The sequence below is a fragment of the Pristiophorus japonicus genome, chromosome 4, assembly GCF_044704955.1.
Source record: "Pristiophorus japonicus isolate sPriJap1 chromosome 4, sPriJap1.hap1, whole genome shotgun sequence".
Taxonomy (NCBI): Eukaryota; Metazoa; Chordata; class Chondrichthyes; family Pristiophoridae; genus Pristiophorus; species Pristiophorus japonicus.
This window is the reverse complement of record NC_091980.1, coordinates 158,790,129-158,809,424: the sequence shown is the minus strand read 5'-3', so window position 1 is coordinate 158,809,424 and position 19,296 is coordinate 158,790,129. Positions and strand designations below refer to the sequence as shown.

The 19,296-nt window shown below is 43.4% G+C and overlaps 1 protein-coding gene across 8 annotated transcripts in view; it reads left to right on the top strand.

Annotated features, from left to right (window-relative positions):
• The window catches only part of LOC139263132 (coiled-coil domain-containing protein 9-like), a 367,644-nt gene that overhangs the window by 41,652 nt on the left and 306,696 nt on the right, over positions 1–19,296 (top strand). For 5 of the 8 annotated variants that reach the window (XM_070878728.1, XM_070878727.1, XM_070878725.1 and 2 more), the window contains exon 1: positions 5,727–5,768. The exons of 2 other annotated variants lie outside the window; for them this stretch is intronic. In XM_070878728.1, coding sequence (XP_070734829.1) covers positions 5,742–5,768 — 27 coding nt within the window. In that variant the 5' untranslated portion in view covers positions 5,727–5,741. Of the gene's footprint in view, positions 1–3,741; positions 3,813–5,726; positions 5,769–19,296 lie in introns of those variants that run through there. One more of the 8 variants, XM_070878721.1, reaches the window with a different exon arrangement.

Sequence of the window (19,296 nt, the reverse complement as noted above, 5' to 3'; positions counted from 1 at the left end):
CTGAGAAAACCATCACGAGAGAAGAACTTAATTGACCTCGTCCTCACTAATCTACCTGTCGCAGGTGCATCTGTCCATGACCGCATTGGTCGCAGCAACCACCATAGTGTCATTCTGGAGACGAAGTACCACTATGCCGCCATCCCTGGTGGGTCTGACCTGGTGATGCAGGACAGGACAGGGATGATGATGGAAGAATCTGGTACATTGGCTGAAAGGTATGATTCTGAGAGTATGACTGTCAGGCTGTTGCTTAACTAGTTTGTGGGACAGCTCTCCCAATTTTGGCATAAGTCCCTAGATGTTATTGAGGACTTTGCAGGGTCGACTGGGCTGGGTGTGCTGTTGTCGTGTCTGAAGCCAGTGCCTAGGTCGATGTCGGGTGGTTCATTCAGTTTTATTCTTGTTTTTCGTAGCAGTTTGTTGCAACTTAGTGGCTTGCTCAGCCATTTCAGAGGGTAGTTAAGAGTCAATCACATTGCTGTAGGTTTGGGGTCACATATAGGCCAGACCAGGTAAGGACGGCAGATTTCCTTCCTTCAAGAACATTAGTGAACCAGATGGGTTTTTACGCCAATCTGATATTTTCATTCACCTTTACTGATGCTAGCTTTTTATTCCAGATTTATTTAATTCACTGAGTTTAACTAAAAGAAAGACTTGAATTTATATAGGTCCTTTTACAACCACTGGACGTCCCAAAGCATTTTATAGCCAGTTAAGTACTTTTTGAAGTGTAGTCACTGTTGTAATGTAGGAACTATTACTAATACCAAAATTAGGTTTCTGAATCTGCAGCAAAATGATCGGATTAGCTTGGGGTTGACGGCAATAGCTTTTAACACCAAATGGAAAGTGTATCATATGAAATGGTCCAAGGGCAGATGCCTGTTTTTGACAGATTTGTGCTTCCCAGGAACAAAAATTAACTTTTGTACCAACAGTGCTGTGATAGAAGTCTTTAGTGTTTTATTTTAAATGAAAAAAGTACAGCATTATTTTGATGAAATATATATTGAATGTTAAGCTTTAAAAGATGAATTGCACCCACCAGCAAATGGCTCAGCTGAGCTATAAAGATGAGGGTTGATTTAGAATCACTGCATTAAGTTCTGTTTTGACGTCATTTTGGTACTGGAAAATAACTAGTAGTTTTGCAATGTTTTTCTTTTGTGTTTTGAGAGGCTGTGTTTCAATAAATGCATCCAGCAGACTTCTCTGAGTAAGGATTTTCATCAGTCCTGAGATTGCTGAGCAGATCCATACTGAGATGGCTATCTGCTGCTACTCAGTGTGTGCATGCAGTCTTTGGCCAGTTAGAGGAGTATCAGCTATTCTTTGCTAAACAAAGGTATGTAACGAATAGCTGAAACATTGAAGTAACACAAAAATAATGGGGCCAAGTTTCAGCCTGAGTTACTCCTGTTTTTTTTGGAGCAACTGGTTTAGAGTGGAATATCTTAGAAATTGCAATTCTCGGCATTTAGTTTGCTCCAGTTCTAGTCAGTTAGAACAGTTTCAGTTTGAAACAGATTTTTTTTTTCAAAAGGGGGCGTGTCCGGCCACTTACGCCCGTTTTGAAAGTTTAGGCAGTGAAAACTTACTCCAAACTAACTTAGAATACAGTAAGTGTAGATTTTTGTACGCTCAGAAAAACCTTGCCTACACTTAGAAAATCAGGTGTAGGGAATGGGGGGGGGGTGTTTAAAGGGAAGTTTACAAACATTAAACACTTCAGTTTTACAAATAAAGAGCCATCATCAATAATAAATGATAAATACATCAATAAATCAACCAATAAATCAATCCAAAAAAATAAAAAAAATCAATAAATAAAACATTTTCTACTTACCGACTGCAGCACCGGGAGCCCTCCAACAGCGTGTTGGGACGGGCCCCCCCCCCCCAGTGTGTCTCTATCTCTGTTTGTGTGTGTCTCTCACTCTCTGTCAGTGTTTCTGACAGGGAGGAGAGGGAAGGGGGGAAGGGAGAGTAGGAGTCGGGCACGTGGAGCGGGAGTCAGGTCCGGGGGGGGAGTCGAGTCGGGTCGGGGGTAGTCGAGTCGGGAGCTGGGGGGGGGGGGGGGTGGGTGTTGAGAGAACCAGCTGAAGGGAGGAAGCAGGAACTGGGTGTGGGAGGTGCAGCCTGATCCACGCCGCCCCAGTGAGCCCATTCGGCCAGGGCTAGGGGCTGCGTGCTTCGGGCCCCTCCTACACAGTTTTGGGCGCCTGGAGCTACTGCACATGCGCGCCCACTGTAGTGTGCCTGTGCAGAGGTCCCGGCACTGTTTTCAGTGCAGGGACCTGGCTTTGCCCCCCACAGCTCTTGCTGCGCCACGCCCAGCTCCAGAGGACCTGCAGGGAGCCGGGTAATCTAAGTATTTTTTATGCGCACTTTCGAGCGTGAAAAACGGGCGTCCAAGTCGGGGCTGCGCCGTTCTAGGCGTGGCCCGAAACTTGGGCCCATAGAATGGACAGAATTTGAATTGCTAAAATCATCATTCCTGCGCAGTTATAGCAATAATTAGTATGTAGAACAATTTGGAATAGATCTACCAAAAATAGTGTTTATCCTAAATTGTGTATGACATAGCTTAGTTTTAGATGCACTTTTTGGGATAATTTTAAGCTTCTGACCCCATAGCCCCTCTATCACAAAGACTACTTACTTCCACCTCCGTAACATTATCTGCCTCCACCCTAGCTTTAGCCCATGCTGCTGAAACCTTTATCCAGGCCGTTGTCATCTCCAGACTTGACCCTATTTCCGTAACCTCCTACAGTCCTCCCCGTTCCTGCCTCTTGTGTACAACTCCCTTCATTTCACTCCACCATTGAGGGCCTTCTGTCTATGAGGCCCCATTCTTTGGAATTTCTCCATTTAATCCCCTCTACCTATGCACCTCCCTTTTAAGAGCCTCCTAAAAACCTCTCTTTGAGCAAGCTTTAGGTCACCTCTCTTCATATCTCCTTTGGCTCATGTCCATGTTTTCCTGATTATGTCTGTGAAGCTCCCTGTGATGTTTTTCTACATTAAAGGCACAATTAAAAATGCTTGTATTTTTCATATAAGGAAGTCTATAGAATTCTACACAGGCTCCTATGCTAAATTGTTTTATACTGAGTGAGTTTGAGCTGAAAATCCTGTTCACTGCAGATCTTTATCTCTATTCCTACCAGATGAGAATTGACTGGGCATTTCATACTTTCATCTATTTTTTCTGGATAGGGATAATATTCTAGGTTACAGAGCTGCATAGTAATATTGTATGGGAACATTTTTCTCTGAGCAATAGGTAGTAATGGTCATGGTCATTCTTATTAAAATCTTATTGTGGATCAGTTTTAAAATGGAAGAAAGCTGGTGTCTCTTTAAAAGCTGTTTCAGACAAGGTATTCTTTTATGTGCCTGCAAATAGTGGCTGATGTGTGCAGTGCACCAGACATCTTGTTATTATATTCACAATACATGGAGCTTTCCAAATGGGGGGAAATATGAAGGGTAGGTTTAATTTCTGGAGTTTACAATTCTTCTCTTGGTCTCCACAATAGGATATTGTCTATTAAACTGTGTGCATGGAAATATGGCTTTTAACAGTAATCCTGTATGTAGGAGTGGCAGTGTAAAATACCCTATGCAGAGCTGTGGATGCATTTGTCAAGCTGCCTAGGCACTTGGCTTGAAGCCCGCAGGCTTTTGTAATCAAAGCATGATCACGATCACCATGCAGTTACTACTGGGACACTGACTGATGCCTCTAGAAGCTGTTTGGAAGCAGCCCAGGATTACTAATATTCGAAATGCACAAAACTGTGAGTGTTTTGTTTTACATTTTAAAAGACTGGGGTGGCCTTCATGGTAGCTATGAGTAACAAAATAAGTTGTGTCGTGTCCAGCAGAGTGTAGAGTCAAATGTAAATCTTTATTAGCTAGAAATGGTTTGTTAAATGGAAGATCGTGCCAGCCATTTGCAGGCTGGTTGATCAGCTGAGGTTTGGTTACAGCTGTTGAAACGTTGTCAGGAGTCAAGCGTTGAATGTTGAGTATGGTCAGCACTGTGTGTGTGTATATGTGTGCACATTTTTACATGATGATGTTTCAAACTCTCCCTTGTGGGGGGTCAGTTGACAGTGGACTCCGAAACTAAAGTGTGACACACCAAGAAAGGGACCCTGCTCCCGGAATAAGGCAGCAGTCCGAACAGTTATGACTGTGCATTTGCCCTGCCATATTGAGTACATTAAACGTATTGGCCTGTAGCACTCTACTGGCTGGCAAGAGACAGTTACAGAGAAAGTTATTGGCATAAAAAGCTTTGTCAGTATATTTCAGAATTAAGCAGCTTTATTTTTTTTGTGCCATCACACTTTTTCACTATTGAATCGTGCTGCACATTGCTTCCTACTTTATGAATTATAGAACAGCTTTATTTCTTTAGTGTCATCTGAGAATGAAGTACAGGTACTAGTGATAAAGTAATACTGGTGAGTTGAACTGGTTTCCGGAGGGGGATGGGGGGAATATTCCTACCTTGCTTCAAACACACTTGGATATCTTGAATTCTTTCACTTTTTGCTTAATTATTTCTTTAAAGACTTATCACTTCTACTGAGCACAGCCATCCAGGGTTTTCATCCGATGTGTTGTTATTCTGAAGATTGTTATTACATGGCTCACACCTATTGTGAATAGCCACAGTGAGTGTATTGAAAGGCCAGAAATTGCAATGAATTAACATCCAGATGGGATTTTATCTGGAATTGATTAGCATTCAGTTTATTCTAATTTGAAGTAGATTTTTACACAACATATTTAGAAATCTGAGTAACCTATGTTTGGAAAACCAATATTTCCAGGGTTATACATTGGGACATTTGATGGAATGCTGGTAGTTCAATCTGAATATTTAGTCTCCTGATCAGATGTTGACTTTGAAAAGCTGGGTCAATTGAGAAAGTCCTGAAGAATTTTGCTTTGGGCCATTAAAAGCCCTTTGTCTTTTTCAATCTTTTTTCCTATTGCTCTCTGTCTCTCTCTGTCTCTCTCTGTCTCTCTCTCTGTCTCTCTCTCTGTCTCTCTCTCTGTCTCTCTCTCTCTCTCTCTCTCTGTCTCTCTCTCTATCTCTCTCTCTGTCTCTGTCTCTGTCTCTGTCTCTCTCTGTCTCTGTCTCTCTCTGTCTCTGTCTCTGTCTCTCTCTGTCTCTGTCTCTGTCTCTGTCTCTCTCTGTCTCTGTCTCTGTCTCTCTCTCTCTCTCTCTCTCTCTCTCTCTCTCTCTCTCTCTCATGCTCGCTTTCACTTGCTCTCTTTCTCGCTCTTTTTTTCTCTTTCCCGCTCTCCTCTATCATTCTCGCTCGCGGCTCACTTTTCCTTGTGCTCTCTTCAGTGTGTGCTTGTAATGTATGCACCTAATGAGTATGCTCACAGGTTTGTAGAGCTGTTGAATTGTGAGTGGCTTAGCCAGTCATGTGATCTTCACTCAGTAAAACCCCAGTCAGTTGGGTCTAGGTCATCCACGATGAGGTATGCAGTTGTGAGCCTCGTGGATGAACTGGTCATGTGTAGTGTGATTGTTAAATCTTAAACCAACTAGTTCTTAATAGCAATGTGTTGCTATGAATTCTTAAGCAAAGAATCCATGAAGCAAATACTTTACAAAATGGCAACGAGGATGAAAGTTTTTTTCATGGTGACATTTCCTTTTGAAGGTAAATGCAAGCGGAGCACAGCAGCGTGATTACTGAATGAGAATCTGGCAGTACCATATTTTTGTGAGTAGTGAACAGTGTGGAACTGACAAAAAGAGCTTGTGGAAAGCCATTTAGAGTAATTGAAAAGCAATTCACGATTATTGAGTGATTAGTGGCTATTAAGCTAAGAAGGCAACATGGATGTGACAGTTATGTCAGTAATTTGGAAGCCTTTCACAAGAATAAGGAATTATTTAGATCCTACAGGGAAAGATTGCAAATGTTTTTTTCGAGCTAATGATGTCTGTGAAATCCCAGTAGGTGTGGCAGATTTGCAGTTAAGGAATCAAGGAGTTCAGGAGAAGATGAAAGCTATTCTGTCAGTCATGATTAGAGCAGAGAATTATGGTATCTTGGTGAATTTGTTAACCCTGAGAAAGGGTAAGGATGTTTCATTCTCAGACATACTTCACATATTGGAGAATCATTTTGATCCACAGACTTTAGAAATAGCAGAGATCTATAAGTTTACAATGAGAAACCAAAGGCCTGATGAAACCATCAGTGAATACATTGTTGCCATAAGAAAATTGTCTCTACGCTGCAATTTTGGGGGATTCCAAAACAGGGCTCTGAGATAAATAAAAACAGAAAATGCTGGAAATCTCAGCGGGTCAGGCATCATCTGTGGAGACAAAAACAGAGTTAACGTTGTGGGTTGATGACCCTTCGTCAGAACCTTGCTTCATGTATCTCTGAGATAAATTTGTGCGTGGATTAACGGGTGAGCCGCATCCAGTCAAAATGGTTAGGTATGGAATTGCTCTCATGAGAGAGCTTGCAAAGTATTCCCCTCTAGAAATGGCAGAAAAAAATATTAAGGAAGTTCACCCATTACCGGCAGTAGTAGCAGTTCACAGCCACAGGGCTGTAGAAACGCAGAAGACTGTGAGCCCTAGTTGGTGGGTGAGTTATGAAACCAAGAAGAATAGATGTTATAGGTGTAATGGCAACTATATCACACCACAGTGTCGGTTCAAGTGGGCAAGACGCTACCGGTGCCAAGTAACAGGGCACATTGCAGCCGCATGTAAATCTAAAGACCGGCCCAACGATAATCAAAGGCTTCACTGGGTGGCAACCGATCAGAACAGTCTAGGTTTTGATGTATATGCAGTGAAGGGCAAGGCAATACATTCCTTATTTCAGGATTTCAGAACGTTAGTGCTGATAATCAAAGAATTGATATGACAATAGATACAGCAGCTGATTGCTCAACCATGAGTCAGGATGTGTATTACAAGAATTTCAGGGGCATACTACTAAAGGTGAGCTCAACAAAGCTGAAAACATATTCAGAGGAAAAACTGCAGACGCTTGGACAAATGGATTGTATAGTACAATACCAAGGGCAACAAGCAAGATTACCTATTATAGTGAAATATGTCAATCGTTCGACACTTATGGATAAGGATTGGTCAAGAATGCTCCGTTTGGAATGGTAGAGTAACAGAAATGGTTAGGTCTCGGCTAGATACTTGGCTGGAGAAATATGCTAACATGTTTGAGGATTCAGATTATGTCAGATTTAAACCTACTTTTTGTAGACCATATGCATTAAAATCACAGGTTAAGCAAGAGCTTGATAAGTTGGAGAAAAACTGAGTTTTGGTGAAGACCGATTGGAGTGACTGGGCCACCCTGTTAGTTGTAGTTCCGAAGGCAGACAAAACGGTATGGCTCTGTGGGGACTATAAAATTACCCTGAATCGAGCAGTTGATGAACAGTAACCTTGACCACATCACAGGACCTGTATGCAGAACTGGTGGGAGCCAAAGTCTTCACAAAACTGGATCTCTCCCACGCCTATGCTCAACTCCACATTGACGAGGATAGTCAGCAGTATCTGACAATCAACACACACAGGTTTATATTCATGCACTAAGTTGCCCTATGGTATCAAGTCCTCACCAAAGATATTTCAGGCTACCATGGATCAGTTCATACAGGGAATAAATCACTGTTTGTGCAAACAAGAGGATGCGTTGATAGCCACCAGCACAGAGAAGGAAAACTTGGAAAACTTGGAAAAAGTATTCAGGTGGTTCAATGACCATAGTCTGAAGCTGAAGAGGAGTAAATGCGCATTCATACAGCGTGAGATGGTTTATCTAGGATTGCAGGTAGATGAAAATGATCTCCAACCAGTTAAAGAGAAAGTGCAAGCCATCATGATGGCTCTGGAGCTGAAAAACGATGTTGAATTACGTGGTCCAGTATAATGCTTGTTTCCTTCCTGGACTAGCAACGGTGCTCGCACCACCCCATTATTTATTAAAGAAAGAGGTGCGTTGGATATGGGACAAAGAGCAACAGAATGCATACGACACATTTCAAGCGACTCTTGAGCAGTAGTGCTCTTCTCGTCCATTATAATCTGACTCGTGAACTAAGAATAGCATGTGATACCTCTGGGTATGGTGTTGGAACAATGATCAGCCATGTTATGAATGATGAGCAGGAAAAGCAGGTTGCCTTTGCTTTGCATCGCATACGCTCAACAAAAGCAAACAAAATTATGCCCAGATTGAGAAATCTGGCATATTATGGCAATTATATTTGGTATTAAAAAGTTTCACCAGTTTCTTTTGGGATGTTAATTCACGCTAGTAACCAATCACAAACCTTTACTAGCTATCCTAGGCCCAAAGGCACCAATTCCATCTATGGCGGCATCCAGGATGCAAAGATGAGCTGCTTTATTGTCTCAGTACGAATACAAAATCGAGTATCGTACGTCGAAGCAGAATGCATTGGTGGATGCCCTTTCAAGGTTGCCCCATGAAGATTCTGAAATTTGCGGCGAAAAGTCAATTTCATCAATAATTCAGCAGGTGTGTACCCTGTTGTAGAATGAAGCGTAGTGTGAGTACGCGTCTCGGTTTATTGCACCCAAACTTGTCTGATAAGGCGGAGAAGGCACAATCGTTGCAGAAACATTATCATTCCGGTACTAAAGAGCGATGCTTTCAGAAGGGTGATCAGATCAGAGTTTTCAGTCTGTCGAAAGGGCAAGTTCAAGCAAATGGGACTTTGGTACAATTATTCTGGTATGTGACACCAAGCAGTACCTGGTCAAAATTGGTGAATACATCAGGAAGGTTTGTGTGGATTAAATGTTTCTAGCAAGTGATGCACCTTCGGTACCATGAGTAGATGATTAAGTCTGACTGGGACAATGATCAGAGTGAGTTGGCAGGTCCAAGTACTTCAACGAACTCCCAACAGTCACAACGTCCACATCCCCACCGACTCAGATGCAGCCGACCGAAGGCGTTTCTGCAGGTATGGAACAATCTTGCAGAGATTCTTGATTCTTCCGAGGTGGAGTTGGGGTTCAGTTGAGAAAATCAATGAGAAAACGCAAACCAAATAGACAGGATATTCTTAACTGGGAATATCAAGATCTTAGGAAGAAAGCGAACACTTGGACTGATGTAAGGGTTTTATGAAAACTCAAGAAGACATAGGAAGATTGAGGTCAGGAATCTTGGACTACACGCCCTGAAAGTACAAATTCCCCAATACAGTCTCAAGTCAAATAAGAATATAGAAAGCGGGCATAGCCAGCCAATTGCAAAGAAATGGAGGCCGGAACAGGAGGAAGTTAAAAGCTTACAACAGGATGCTCAGGCTCAGCAGTCGAATTTGTAAAATTGTAATTATAAGTAATCCTTTGAAATATTGCTATTCAAAAAAAAAGGGGAAGCAGTGTAATGCATGCACCTGTGAGGATGCTCAAGTTTTAATTGAGAATGACTTATCCAGTCACGTGAGGTTCACCCAAGAATCAATAAAACCCCAACAAGTTGGGTCTAGGACATCCACAAGGAAGTGTGCAGTTGTGAGCCGAGTGGATGAATTGATGTGTAGTGTGATTGTTAAACCTTTGTAATAAAACCAACTAGCTCTTAATAGCAATGTGTTGCTAGGAATTCTTAAGCAAAGAACCCATGAAGCAAATACATTACCCTTTCCCTCTTGCCTTCTCTCCTTTATATCTCGCTTTCTCGCCCCCTCTCTTTCTCGCCCCCTCTCTCTCGCTTTCTCGTCCCCCCTCTCTCTCGCTTTCTCGCCCCCCTCTCTCTCTTTCTCGCCCCCTCTCTCTCGCTTTCTCGCCCCCTCTCTCTTGCTTTCTTGCCCTCTCTCTCTCTCTTTCTCGCCCCCTCTCTCTCGCTTTCTTGCCCTCCCCCTCTCTCTTTCTCGCCCCCTTTCTCTCGCTTTCTCACCCTTCTCTCTCGCTTTCTCACCCTTCTCTCTCTCGCTTTCTCACCCTTCTCTCTCTCGCTTTCTCACCCTTCTCTCTCTCGCTTTCTCACCCTTCTCTCTCTCGCTTTCTCGCCCCCCTCTCTCTCGCTTTCTCGCCCCCCTCTCTCTCGCTTTCTCGCCCCCCTCTCTCTCGCTTTCTCGCCCCCTCTCTCTCACTTTCTCGCCCCCCCTCTCTCTCGCTTTCTCGCCCCCTCTCTCTCGCTTTCTCGCCCCTCCCCCCCCCCCTCGCTTTCTTTCTCCCACTCCCTCTTGCTTTCTATCTCTCTCGTGCTTTCTCTTTTTGCCCCCCACCCCCCACCCTTGATCTCTCTCCTTGGAAAACCACCTGTAAATTTCCCCTTTTGCTGAAAAAAGTGCCTTCTCTTTTTCCCTTTTGTCGACAATTGAATACTTCCTGCTGTCTTTTCCATGTGCAATGTGTGGAATTCTTTACTGTCTGGTTATTTTTTTGATTTGATTTGTTACAGTGTACTATGATGAGTATTTAACATACAATACTATTTTATTTAGGCTGATGACTATCAGAATTGTATCTGGTGCCAATCTTCTTTGACATTCTGCTCCATTTGTATGCAATTCTTTGCTCAGACCGGAGTCTGATCATTTAGAATTTGTTTAGTCATGCATTTCTTTTTATACTCAACTCAGTTTGATGATCTTCATTGAGCAGGATTATGGTTAAATATTGGAATTGGCACTGACTGCTATTCATACTGCTAGCGTGGTTTTGGTTGACACTTTTAACACTTCAGTTCTGATGGGACTGATTGCATCCACCTTTAAGGAACCCCGCTACCAAATACAATATGATACTGATCGAGTTTATACCTTTGGTGACAACATCAACTTAGGCTAACATCTGCATATGGCACATGTGATACCAACAGATATCAAGGTGATTGGAAAGTATCTCTCTCGTCCTTCCTGGTTTTGTAGTATTCCTTAGTACTATCTGGAATCTAAGCCCCTGCATCTCTCCACCTCCCTCTTTTAATGCCCTCCTTAACATAACATTTGAATTAGGAGCAGGAGTAGGCCCTACGGTCCCTAGAGCCTGCTCTACCATTCAATGAGAACATGGCTGATCTTTGACCTCCACTCCTCTTTCCCGCCCGATCTCCATATCCCTTCATTCCCCTAGAGTCCAAAAATCTATCAATATCTCAGTCTTGAATATACTGAATGATTCAGCATCCACAGCCCACTGGGGCAGAGAACTCCAAACGTTCACAACCCTCTGAGTGAAGAGATTCCTCCTCATTTCAGTCTTAAATGGCCAACTCCTTATCCTGAGACTATGTCCCCTGGTTCTAGACTCTCCATCCAGGGAAAACAACTTCTCAATTTCTACCCTGTCAATCCCCCTCAGAATATTGTATGTTTCAATGGGATCATCTTTCATTCTTCGAAACTCCAGGGAGTATAAGCTCATTCTCTCCTCATAGGACAATCCTCTCATCCTAGGAATCACTCTAGTGAACCTTTCAAACCCACCTCCCCAAGCTGTTGGTCGCTCCTAATATCTCCTTTGTCTCGGCATCCATTTTTGTCTGATCATGCCCCCGTGTAGTGCCTTGAGACGTTTACTACATTAAAGGCGCTATATAAATGCAAGTTGTTCTTGGCGGAGGTAATTAGCAATTTTGGGAAGTACTAATTGCCTTCTGTATCCATTGCCTTTAACTATATAGATGAGGCTTCATGCTGTTATCTCCCTGTTGGCGGCCGGATGTGAGACTTAGAAGCTGGGAATTTGTCAGTGCCTTTTGTCCGTCACCCCGTGCTGTCCTGGTTTATTAAATGCTCCAAGAAATTTAGATTTTTATTTCTCCGATTAACCTTATGTGAGATTTTGGTTGTAAGTAAGCTGAAGTCAAATCCTTTTTTGAACCTATAAATTCTTGTGAAATTAAAGGCGAGAAATTTGTTTTTTGGTGATAGCGGTATTTTTTTGCTGCGAGGCCTAAAATTTGGGCTTCAGTTTGCCCAGTGGTAAAAATCAGCGTTGCACGAGGATTCGTGGCGCAAACTGCAAATTTTCTGCAACTTTTCTCCGAGGCCAATACCACTGCGAGTTGGTCCTTGGGAGGGGGAAAAAAACACCCCAAAAAAATCCCTAAAATAAAAAATCTCAAAACATTCACAAGACACTTAACTATCGAATCGCTGCAAAAGAATTAAAAAATAAAAATTTTAACTGACCTTTGTTGCAGGTCTCCTTACCTACTGCTGTTCCAAGGGCTGCAATGCAGGTTTTCCCCGGGCGTTTTTTTCCGTCCTAACTAGAGGTGCGCTGTGAGGCAAATTTTTGGCAAAAGTGCTATTTTGAGTCTTGCACACCGGTGGTCCTCTCCCCAGTGGTACTTAAAAACCGCCGTCGCAAGACTTCTCTGAATTTCCCGGTTCACCATTTTTCACCAAAAATGGCAAAATATCACCAAAAAACAGGGCGCAAGTTTGGCGAATTTCCAGCCCATAGTTCCTTGCATCCAACCATTTACCCTGCTAGCCCTGTCTGAGTACGGAGGGTTCGTGAGCAGGATGCATTTGGTACATGGATAGAAGATTGCCTGATTGTTTCGGAAATCAGTGCTGGACTCTTCACCACCCATTGAAAGGAAGAATAAACAGAACATTGTATTATTTTCATAGAATCTTCAAAAATTCAGACTAGGTTAGATCCTTTGTGCCTGTGCTGGTATTTGCTCCACATTAGAGCTATTAATTTATAGTTCTATTTCCTTGCTCCTTGCCCAATTAGTGTTTAATTTTCTGAAGTGTTATTGACTTGACTTCAGTGGCACCTGTAATAATGACCTTTTTCATGGAAAAACATTTCTCCACACCACCTCCTTTTATGTTCTACTGATCCTCTTTTCATGCCCTCATGTTACGTAATCATTAGCCCATGGAAATAATTTTCACTAATTGCACTGTACAGCTCTTTCATTCTTTTATTAGAACCTTCCACTTTAACTGTTTCTGTTAGTGTATACACACTTAGCTTTATCAAATCTGACATCATAACTATATTCTCTTACTACTTAAACTATTTTGGCCACAAAATTTGGTCTACGGCCGGTTTTGTTTAAAAAAAAACGGCAACCACCTCACTTCTGCCCGTATCTGGTGTGGAACACGGAGGCCACCATTTTGGGGAGGTCGTTAGCGCTGCCGTTGCCTGTGTCGCCTCTCACCTGTAAGTACGCAGACCATGACTTCAATCGGCGTGCAATACCTGAATTGATTGACAGATTTTGGACATCGCCGTTCTGGCGATAGGGAATGAGATAAATGTTTCTTTTTGTATAGAGAACCTCAGATACTTCCCTTATAGAGTTGTGCAGTGCAAACTGTGAGATGTTGCTTAGATCGCCACCAACAGCAGCCTCAGCAACGTTTCCGCTTCCGCTGACTGATCGCCTTGGAGAAGACCTGCAGTACTCAGCTGAGTGGGTATGAAGATTTGTGGTAGAATGCTGCATGCAATACAACCTGGCCATTATAAGGGAACACCACCTATCAGGCAAGAAGCTGAGGAGGAGGAAGTACAACAGGAAATGAAAGAAAGGAAAACTTGCATTTATATAGCGCCTTTCATGGCCACTGGGCGTTTCAAAGCGCTTTACAGCCAATGAAGTACTTTTGGAGTATAGTCACTGTTGTGATGTGGGAAACGCGACAGCCAATTGGTGCACAGCAAGCTCCCACAAACAGCAATGTGATAATGACCAGATTATCTGTTTTTGTTATGGTGATCGAAGGATACATTTTGGCCTGGACACCGGGGATAACTCCCCTGCAGGAAGAGAAAGGAAGGGTACAGTGTTGATAGTCCCTTTCTGCCTGGGCTCTACGTGATCAGATTATTCATGAGCAATACCAGTAACCTCAACTACACCTCCCATTAACGAACAATCCCACACTCCTTACCTTTCCTCTATCTTTGACCATCAAATTGTCCTCTTTCTGATGAGGCAAGATTAAAACCCACCAGAAAATGCACATTCTAATCCAATTTTATAAATTCATTCATAACATACGCATACAAAAATAAACTAATCACCCTTCATTCCCTCAGTGCCTGTCTTCTGTTGAGTCTTAGCCTTTCCTAGTGTCCCTACGAAGTGCTTCCCCCAGTGGTTGCAACAGGGCTGGTGAAAGGCTGCTGTCCTTTAATTGAGGAGACTTCAGATGGTCTTGGAGGATGATCTTGAGCAGCTCTGGTCCTGGAGGACCTGGTTTCAGACTGCACCATCTTGATCTGTGCTGGAGGAATCTGGCTGACCAGCAACAGCAAGGGCACTAGCAGAATGGCAGGGGTGGGAGCAGGAATGCTGTTGCCCTGAGAAAAGACAGCAGGTTTCTGTTCCATGGAGCCACTGGCACTCTCCCAGGGCGGCGCCTCAGCAATCCTACTGATCTGATGGTGAACGGATTGATGGACTCCTGTAGCACCCTGGAAGCCCCTTTGAAAAGTGATATCCAGAGCTACAATGACAGCAGTCAGAACTTGTAAAGGAGCACTCCGACCTTTGATGGAAGCGGTATGTGCTGCCATAGTATCTGTGACGTCAGCCATCAGACGCTGCATCATGGTGGGTTATACAGATGGAGGTGACCACCCGTTCCATGTTGGACAGAATGAACGCCAAGCTCGGCACAAAGCCCTGTGCCAAATTGGAGCTGAGCTCCTTCATGCTCCTTAGAATTGTAGAATGGTTACAGCATGGAAGGCCATTCGGCCTGTCGAGCCCGCACCAACTCTCAGCTAGTCCCACTCCGCGGCCCTTTCCCTGTAGCCCTACACTTTTTTCCCTTCAGATACTTATCCAACTCCCTTTTGAAAGATAAAATTGAGTTTGCCTCAGCCACCCTTTCAAGCAGTGCATTCTAGATCTCAACTACTCGCTGCGTAAAATAGATTTTCCTTATGTCGCCTTTGGTACTTTTGCCAATCACCTTAAATCTGTGTCCTCTGGTTCTCGACCCGTCTGCCAATGGGAACAGTTTCACTTTATGTACTCTGTCCAGACCCCTCATGATTTTGAACACCTCTATCAAATCTCTCCTCAATCTTCTCTGCTCCAAGGTGAACAATAGAAACATAGAAACATAGAAAATAGGTGCAGGAGCAGGCCATTCAGCCCTTCTAGCCTGCACCGCCATTCAATGAGTTCATGGCTGAACATGAAACTTCAGTACCCCATTCCTGCTTTCTCGCCATAACCCTTGATCCCCCGAGTAGTAAGGACTTCATCTAACTCCCTTTTGAATATATTTAGTGAATTGGCCTCAACTACTTTCTGTGGTAGAGAATTCCACAGGTTCACCACTCTCTGGGTGAAGAAGTTTCTCCTCATCTCGGTCCTAAATGGCTTACCCCTTATCCTCAGACTGTGACCCCTGGTTCTGGACTTCCCCAACATTGGGAACATTCTTTCTGCATCTAACCTGTCTAAACCCGTCAGAATTTTAAACGTTTCTATGAGGTCCCCTCTCATTCTTCTGAACTCCAGTGAATACAAGCCCAGTTGATCCAATCTTTCTTGATAGGTCAGTCCCGCCATCCCGGGAATCAGTCTGGTGAACCTTCGCTGCACTCCCTCAATAGCAAGAATGTCCTTCCTCAAGTTAGGAGACCAAAACTGTACACAATACTCCAGGTGTGGCCTCACCAAGGCCCTGTACAACTGTAGCAACACCTCCCTGCCCCTGTATTCAAATCCCCTCGCTATGAAGGCCAACATGCCATTTGCTTTCTTAACCGCCTGCTGTACCTGCATGCTAACCTTCAATCACAGCTTCTCCAGTCTAGCTGTGTAACTGAAGTTCCTCATCCCTGGAATCATTCTCGTAATTATTTTCTGCGGCCTCTCTAAGGCCCTCGCATCCTTCCTAAAGTGCAGTGCCCAGAATTGGGGACACTACTCCAGTTGGGGCCGTACCAGTATTTTATACAGGTGGTTCATAATTTTCACTCTTTTGTACTCTATAGCTCTATTTATGAAGCCCAGGATCCCATAAGCCTTTTTAACTGCCACCTTCAACAATTTTTGCACACATATCCCCAGGTCTCTCTCTTCGTGTACCCCTTTTAGGATTGTACCATTTAGTTTATATGTCATCATCTCATTCTTTCTACCAAAATGCATCACTTCACACTTTACTGCATTCAATTTCATCTGCCAATGTGCCTGCCCATTTCACCAGCCTGTCTATGTCCTCCTGAAGTCTATCACTATCCACCTCACTGTTCACTATACTTCCAAGTTTTGTGTCAGCTGCAAATTTTGGAATTGTGCTCTATACACCCACATCCAAGTCATTAATATATATATTAAGAAAAGCAGTGGTCCTAGTACCGACCCCTGGGGAACACCACTGTCTATCTTCCTCCAGTCTGGAAAAACAACAGTTCACCACTACTCTGTTTACTGTCACTGAGCCAATTCCGTATCCATGCTGCCACTGTCCATTTTATTCCATGGGCTTCAATTTTTCTGGCAAGCCTATTATGCGGCACTTTGTCGAACGCCTTTTGGAAATCCATGTACTTTACATCAACTGCATCGCCCTCATCAACATTCTCTGTTACCTCATCAAAAAACTTGGATCAAGTTGGTTAAACACAATTTGCCTTTAACAAATCTGTGCTGGCTTTCCTTAATTAATCTACCCCTATCTCTTTCGGCTGAGTCGTTAAACCGAGGCCATGTCTGCGTTCTCAGGTGGATGTAACAGATCCCATGGCACTATTTTGAAGAAGAGCAGGGGAGTTATCCCCGGTGTCCTGGCCAATAATTATCCCTCAATCAACATAACAAAAACAGATTATCTGGTCATTGTCACATTGCTGTTTGTGGGAGCTTGCTGTGCACAAATTGGCTGCTGCGTTTCCCACATTACAACAGTGACTACCCTCCAAAAGTACTTACTTGGCTGTAAAGCGCTTTGAGACGTCCGGTGGTCGTGAAAGGCGCTACATAAATCCAAGTCTTTCTTTATTCAAGTGACTGAATTTTGTCCCTGATTACTGTTTCTAAAAGCTTCCCCACTATTGAGGTTAAACTGACAGGCTTGTAGTTTCTGGGTTTATCTTTACACCCTTTCTTGAATAAGGGTGTAACAATTGCAATTCTCCAGTCCTCTGGCACCACCCCTGCATCTATGGAGGATTGGAATGTTATGGCCAATACCTCCGTGATTTCCGCCCTCAATCCCCTCAGTATCCTAGTGCATCCCATCCACTTCTTTTAAGTACAGCCAGCCTTTCTAATACCTTTATCAATTTTTATCCTATCAAGTATCTCCACTACCACCTCCTTCACCATGTCTATGGCAGCATTCCCATCCTTGGTGAAGACAGATACAAAGTACGTATTTAGTACCTCAGCCATACCCTCTGCCTCCATGCATAGGTCTCCTTTGTGATCCCAAATCGGCCCCACCCATCCTCCTTCCTACCCGTTTACTATTTATATGCCGATGGAAGACTTTTGTATTCCCTTTTATGTTAGCTGCCATTCTATTCTCATACCCTCTCTTTGCCCCTCTTATTATCTTTTCACTTCTCCTCTGACCTTTCTATATATAACCTGATTCTCAACCTGAAATTTGTGATACACGTTCTTTTTCTGTTTCATTGTATTGGCTATCTGTTTCGGCATCCAGGGAGCTCTGACTTTAGTTGCCCTGCCTTTCCCCCTCGTGGGAATGTACCTCGACTGTACCCAAACTATTTCCTCTTTAAAGGCAGCCCATTGTTCCTCTACAGTTTTGCCTGCCAATCTTTGATTTCAGTTTACTCGTGCCAGATCCGTTCTCATCCCACTGAAATTGGCCTTCCTCCAGCTAAATATTTATACTCTGTAGATTGCTCCCTGTCTTTTTCCATAGCTAATATAAACCTTATGATACTATGATCTCTTCCCTAATTGTTCACCTACTGTCACTTGCTCCACTTGACCTACCTCATTCCCCAGAACCAGATCCAGCAATGCCTCCTTCCTCATTGGGCCAGAAACATACTTATCAAGAAAGTTCTCCAGAACACACTTCAGAAATGCTTCCCCTTCTCTGTCCTGTAGATTAATACAATCACAGGCTATATTAGGATAGTTGAAGTCTCCCATTATTACTAGTCTATAGTTCACGCACCTCTCTCTAATTTCCCTGCAAATTTGTTTCTCCATAACTCTCTCACTATTTGGTGGTCTATAAAATACACCTAGTAGTGTAATGGTATCTCTATTATTTCTTAGCTCTAGCCATATAGATTCTGTTCTTGACCCCTCCACAACATCCCTCTCCAGCAATGTAACATTCTCCTTAACCAATACTGCGACACCACCTCCTATCTTTCTTTCCTGAACACCTTATAACCAGGAATATTTAATATCCAATCCTGCCCTTTTTTGAGCCATTGTGCGCACGCTTTCCAAGTGCACCAAGCATTTGATTCTGTACACCCATCAGCCTTTTTCTATAGCCGGGCCCATCAAAGTCCTCATCTAAGTTTTCTGCAGCAGAACTATTGTGCAACCTCAATCTTGCCCTCTGGCAAACTGTGGCACCTGCATTATCCTCTCCCGCCCTGGCTCTTGCATCCTTGTGCCTGGTGTCTCACCACGTGAGGGAAGTGCGTCAGTGAGTGTCCTGCAATATGTTTGGGTGATGTGGCTGTAACGGGTGAATAGCTCCTAGAGAAGAGCTGTCAGTGTGTGTGCAAGCTGCGAGTGCCTCGTTTCGGGGTATTGTTTTTAAAAGTTTCAAAAATTGCACAATATTTATTTTGTAAGTGTGCCAAAGTTGAATGCAAAGTGTGTGAGAGTGAGATAAAGCATGTGAATTGAAGGGTTTAGTACTGATTGATAGAGACTGTTGGGAGTTGGATGATGGGGATGTTGTGAATTGAGGAGGCTTGTGGCGCAGTTGATAGGATATGGCATTTGAAGATTGAACTCACTTACCTTGACAACTCATGTCAGATCATAGAAACATAGAAAATAGGTGCAGGAGTAGGCCTTTTGGCCTTTCGGCCCTTCGAGCATGCACCGCCATTCAATGAGTTCATGGCTGAACATGCAACTTCAGTACCCCCATTCCTGCCTTCTCGCCATACCCCTTGATCCCCCCAGTAGTAAGGACCACATCGAACTCCTTTTTGAATATATTTAGTGAATTGGCCTCAACAACTTTCTGTGTTAGAGAATTCCACAGGTTCACCACTCTCTGGGTGAAGAAGTTTCTCCTCATCTCGGTCCGAAATGGCTTACC